The sequence below is a fragment of the Dromiciops gliroides genome, chromosome 1 (assembly GCF_019393635.1).
Source record: "Dromiciops gliroides isolate mDroGli1 chromosome 1, mDroGli1.pri, whole genome shotgun sequence".
Lineage (NCBI taxonomy): Eukaryota > Metazoa > Chordata > Mammalia > Microbiotheria > Microbiotheriidae > Dromiciops > Dromiciops gliroides.
The window spans coordinates 489,252,071-489,258,070 of record NC_057861.1 but is presented as its reverse complement, the minus strand read 5'-3'; the positions used below and the strand labels follow the sequence as shown (position 1 = coordinate 489,258,070).

Below are 6,000 nucleotides of genomic sequence, written 5' to 3'. Positions count from 1 at the left end.
AGGCCACCCCAGCACCCAGATGTAGAAAGCCAGTGACAAGGCTCCTAGCCCCCAGCACAAGAAGCTTGGGACAGTGCCCCTGTGCCCCAGGAGCAGAGCTCAACTTTAAAAGTTACAAAATAGGCTAAAATTGAGCAAAAAAGGCGGGGGGGCAGCTAGGTGGAGCAGTGTTATGATAAAGCACTGGCACTGGATTGAGGAGGACCTGAGTTCAAATCTGGCCTCAGACACTTGACAACTTACTAGCTGTGTGACCCTGGGCAAGTCACTTAACCCTCACTGCCCTGGGGAAAAAAGGGGGGAAAAATGAACAAAAACCAGAAAAGAGCCCTGACCATAGAAAGTCACTATGGCAACAGAAAGATCAAAACACAAATTCAGAAGAGGAGAACAATGTCAAAATGCATATATATAAAGCCTCAAAGGGAAATATGAATTGGCCTCAAGCCCAAATTAATTTACTTAATACTAATCAAACTACCAAAAATTATTTTATAGAGGTAGGAAAAGTAATAACAAAACTCATCTGGAAGAACAAAAAGTGAAGAATAGTAAGGGAATTAATGAAAAAAATGCAAAGGAAGCTAAGCTGTCCTAGCCATATGTGATCTAAAACGATATTATAAAGAAGCAGTCATCAAAACTATTTGGTACTGGGACAGCTAGGTGGCGCAGTGGATAGAGCACCAGCCCTGGAGTCAGGAGTACCTGAGTTCAAATCTGGCCTCAGACACTTAACACTTACTAGCTGTGTGACCCTGGGCAAGTCACTTAACCCCAATTGCCTCACTAAAAAAAGAATATATATATATATCTATATATATCTATCTATATATATATATATCTATCTATATATATATATATATCTCCTGTTTGGCATTTAAAGCTTTTCTCAGATTGACTCCATACTATCTTTTCCAGCCTTATTACACATCATTCCCCTTCACACGCACTCTGATCCACAAAACTGGCCTTTGTCCTGTTGGTCACATGTAATACTCCAGTTCCTTTCTTTGTCCCTTGACACTTCCTCCATGACTGGAATTCATGCTTTTCCTCTCCCAGGAAGGAGAACCTTCCTGCCTCTCAGAAGCCCTAGCCCAAATGCCACCTTCTGCATGAAGCTTTTCCTGATCCTTCCAGCTTCTAGTGGCTTTTTCCCTTCCCTTAATTATCTCATACACCTCTATGATGCATATGTGTATGTATGCATATATATAAATAAAATAAATAGCATTTATATAGCACTTTAAGGTTTGCAAAGGACTTAACAAATACTATCTCATTTTTTCCTCACAACCACCCTATTAAGTAAATGCTGTTAATTATCCCCATTTTACAGATGATGAAACTGAGGCATACAGATTAAATAACTTGCCCAGTATCTTACAAACAAATAAGTATAGAAGGTTAGATTTGAACTCAGATCTTCCGGACTTTCAAATCTAATGCATTTTCTATTGTGCCACCTAGTTAGTATCTTCCTCACTGCATTGTAAGGACTTAGAAAGGCAGAGACTATTGCACTTTTTTCTTTGTCTCTCTAATGTCTAGCACCAGGACTAGCATATAGTAAGTGACATGGGGTTTAGGATAAATTAGAAGTTTCTCCTGTGAGAAGCAAAACCAAAGATGATCAGATAACAGGACAGACAAGGAATCAAGGGACTATTAAAGTTCAGATTGACCGACCAGATATCAGGACAGATAAAATTCTATAGCTAGGAGACAGAGATAATCCTTTCAAAGGTCAGTATCATCATTTCAAAAAAATCCCCCAGACTCTCAGGAATATGACAAGCATCCAAGCCACACCCCACCCCAAAGGGGAACTTTCCAGTTTTCAAGTGGATACCCCATCTATCCTCTATAAAAGCTTTTGCCTTCTCTCTGTTCCTGGAAGAGGTTGTTTCTAAGCCCTTGTCCCTGGTGGTTGAAGCCTTTCACTTCCCAGTCACTTTCTCTAGAGCCAAATAAAAGACCACTTTAATTCTAATTGGACTTTATAGGAGTGTGTAATTCTTTATTGAGGAATTTTTAAGAATCACCGCCTCTCCCCCATGACAGTAAGCAAGTAGTTTCTAAATTCTTGTTGATTGAAAATTTTTTCTTGCCTTCTGACTCACCATAAAATCAACTCTGCCAGCTCCTTTATTTACCTCTCTAGGGAGGGCCTATGAACCAGCCTTCCATTTAACCTCAGCTTCCTTGTGTCTTCAGGTTTTGTCTTTATAATGTTGATATTGATAAAATACAACATTTCCAATAGAATATCTACTTATTGATCACTAGACACAAAAAACTAACCTTTAATATCCCAAAACATAAACTAACACTCTGAATAATTCATCTTGTGACATATCAGAAAGATATAAAATGAAGTAACTTCATCTTTAGCAGCATAAAATCTATAGATACTTTACAGTGGAGTAACCAAAACTTCCTTGAATATTTTATTTGCCCTTCTTTTTTTGAGTATTTGAAATGTTCTACATATTGAAACATATGCAGAAAAGCTTGAAAAAAAAGAAACATTCAGTAATCCTAGTAGAAAAAATACTATTAAAATATATAGAACTTTAGGCTTTGAGTATTTTGAAATGTTCTACATATTTAAATATATTTTACACAATGTATAAACACACACGTATACATCTTTACTCCACAAAAACTTGGGAAAAAAAGGAAATTAAAATAATCCTAGTAAAGAAAAATGGTATATATTGTGTGTATGTATACACACATGTACACACACATATATATACACGTACATGTAAAACTCCAGGCTGAGTTTCAGATTCTGATTTGATTTTTTTTTTTTAACTCTCCCTTTGGTCCCTCTTCATTTACCCTGTTTTTTTCTGGTTTTTGCATCAAAAGTTCATTGTCAGTACCAATGTTATACATTTAAAAAAAAAAATATGTATTTTCTGTTTTCCTCAGTATATGCTTATAAATAATGATAGATAATAAATAAAGGTCTACATTACTTAAGTAAGTTGGTTGGAATGTGATTCCATATGGTGTTTTCTGATCTGCTTTCTTGCTCTAGAGGATAAGCAACCTTTGACCTGCAGCTGGCAATCTTGTTAAGAAAAAGTTTCTTTATTCCTTATAAGGCATGGGCAGACTGTTGAGTAATGGCAATGGGTGGTTACATTTTCATTGTGCTGTAAGCTGACTGGAACATACCTCCAGGCAGCTTTTCTCTTAGCCTTTGTTACAAGCCTGGCAACAATAAAATTTTAGAGAAACAAGATTAAACTATCAACTGTGAAAATGGGAGGTTCAGGTAAGTGAACATTTTGTGTGTGAAGCATAATAGTGGAATTCCAAGCTGGAGTTTGTTTAGAGAAGCTTGGGTTGGAAAATGCTTGAAACTGAGTTAAATTGACTCAGCCCAATCTGCTGCCTTTGGTTTTTCAAGCTGCAGTGGTGTAGTTATTACGGTAAAGAGTCATATGTCTTTGAAGTAATGTGGGCACTAAATTTTCTTTAGTATGCAGGTCTAATCTGCATGCAGATTGTGACAGGGAAGGGAGCCATTTCTGCTTCCTCCACCTCGGAGGCAAAGATCATGCGTATTTTACAGCATCTTCTGTTTCCCTCTTTTATTGTGCCTTTAGAAACTTTGTGTGCCTGTCAGAAGAATGAAATACTCTAAGGGAAAACGCATGAATTAAGTATGTCTGAGAGGAAGTGTTTGAGAAAAGTGCTGGATGAAATGAACACAAATCTAGGCAGTGTAACATTGTGGAAGCCATTTATATTTTGCTGTGGACTCAGACTAGTGGAAAAGACCGAAGCCGCAGCATCTGGCTTCTGGCTTCTGGCTTCTGGCTTCTGCAGATATGGAGGGGAGGGATCGCCCTTCTTTGTAAAACAAAATTGTACCAGCAAAGCAGCAAGAGGATTCTATCCAGGCAAATCTAATTATCTTTCTGAATATGTCAATGACAGTTTCTTTCTCTGTAGTTACACTCTATTTTCTGGTGACACTTTTGAAGGGTTGGGGGGGGGGGGATTTTTATTAAGCGAACCATAAAACAAAAATGAGCAAAAGGTGTTTCGTCCACAGTCCATAGTTCAGTATTCTCTCCCTAATACTGGCAACAAGTTATGAAGTCAGCCACAAATGATCAGGAATATTTATCCCTCAAACTCCTGGGTTCCCTTACTGGATCTATCAAAGGGTTAGGAAAACTGTACATCTGATTTCAGTGGTGTCTATAGGGAACTCCCATCTACCTACTTGGGTCAGCACCTCTTCTGCTGCATGTAGTCTCTGTTACCTAGAATACTGAGAGGTAAAGTAACTTCCACACAGTTATACAGTCTGTGTCAGAGGTGGCTCTTGAACCCAGGTCTTCCTGACTGAATTCTACTATTCCATGCTATCTTTCCCAGCATTATGTATGAATTTTTAAAAAAAATAAACTTTATAGATGCTTTTTTACATCATCATATCCAGATTGTACCTCTCTCCCAACACCACCACCATTAAAAACAGTTGCAGCATTCTGCCGGATTAATACTAAACTGTTGGAGGAGGGAGAGAGGTTTTGTTATGTGGTCTCATGGTTGGTTTTTCAATTACTCAGTTTCACTCAATCTAGCTAAATCAATTTGGGGGCTTTTCAGTATATTGATACCCTTTGAATACTACAGGCTTCAAAAAGTGCCTTTTATTTCTAGTATTCAGAGATTTAGTGAACTGATCTATGTTTACTCTTGGTGATTTTATAAACTTTACTCTCAGCCCTCATTTTTGTAATTCCTAAGCTGCATGGGGTTCTGGGTGGAAGAAGTTTACTGTAATGATAATAATTTACTGTAGCAATAAATAGACCCCCAAAGCATAAATACAATATTTTTTAATGCACAGGAAAAAAACAGAAAGGGACCTTATTAAATTTATATATTTGTATATGTATGTATATTTCCATTTATATGTCTTTAAACAACTGCACATAATGGAAGTGCATTGTTTCTTAATCTTTTTTTCTTGTTCTTTGTGTATCATTGTATTTGCGTTTATTGATGATTGTTCAGTTCACAATTTAAATATTTTTTTTCAAATAGCACTGAACTTGCCATCAAGGATGCCTGGATTCAGCTTTTGCATCTGACACTGTGACCTTGGGAAAACCATCTTACCCTTCTCAGCCTCAGTTTTCATATCTGTAAAAATGCAGATAATATTTGCATTACTTATTTCCCAGGGTTATTATGAGAAAATTACATTGGAAACCCTAGGTATTCTATAAATGTAAGATATGGTAGGGAAGACTCTATTCAAATATTTCAATTGTTTTTCCCCAATTTTCTTCAGCTCTTTATTTGTAATATTTCTTGAGCTGCAGCTGTGAGAACTACACTCATCATTCTGTGGTTTTTGTTTTGTTTCTAATGCCTTCTTGCTAATACCCAGAATTTTGTTGGCTTTTTTGGCCCGGGAAACACATTGGACCATTGTCCTAGGGAACAGGAAATGATTTTACATTGGCTCCAGAGTTAGAATTTTGCCCAGCACCCACAGTGAAACATATCTTCCAGACAGCTTTCCCAGATCTTCAGTATGGCATTTAATTATCAATAAGAGGGGACAGCTAGGTGGCGTAGTGGATAGAGCACCGGCCCTGGAGTCAGGAGGACCTGAGTTCAAATTCGGCCTCAGACACTTAACACTTACTAGCTGTGTGACCCTGGGCAAGTCACTTAACCCCAATTGCCTTGCAAAAAAAAAAAAGAGATACAAAATTGGAAATGTAGTAGAAAGAGAACAAGAATAAGTTCTTGTTGGGGCAACTAGGTGGTGCAGTGGATAGAGCACCGGCCCTGGATTCAGGAGGACCTGAGTTCAAATCTGGCCTCAGACACTTAACACTTACTAGCTGTGTGACCCTGGGCAAGTCACTTTAACCCCAATTGTCTCACCAAAAAAAAAAAACAGAAAGAAAAAGAAAAAGGAAAAAAAAAGAATAAGTTCTTGTTGATTTA

At 37.5% G+C, this 6,000-nt stretch overlaps 1 protein-coding gene across 1 annotated transcript in view; it reads left to right on the top strand.

Annotated features, from left to right (window-relative positions):
* Window positions 1-3,143: 3,143 nt before the first annotated feature.
* GLIPR2 (GLI pathogenesis related 2) overlaps window positions 3,144-6,000 on the top strand; it is a 60,842-nt gene continuing 57,985 nt past the window's right edge. Inside the window, exon 1 of the mRNA XM_043979195.1 lies at window positions 3,144-3,292. Within this exon, the coding sequence (XP_043835130.1) occupies window positions 3,280-3,292 (13 nt within the window). The 5' untranslated portion in view covers window positions 3,144-3,279. The remainder of the gene's footprint in view (window positions 3,293-6,000) is intronic.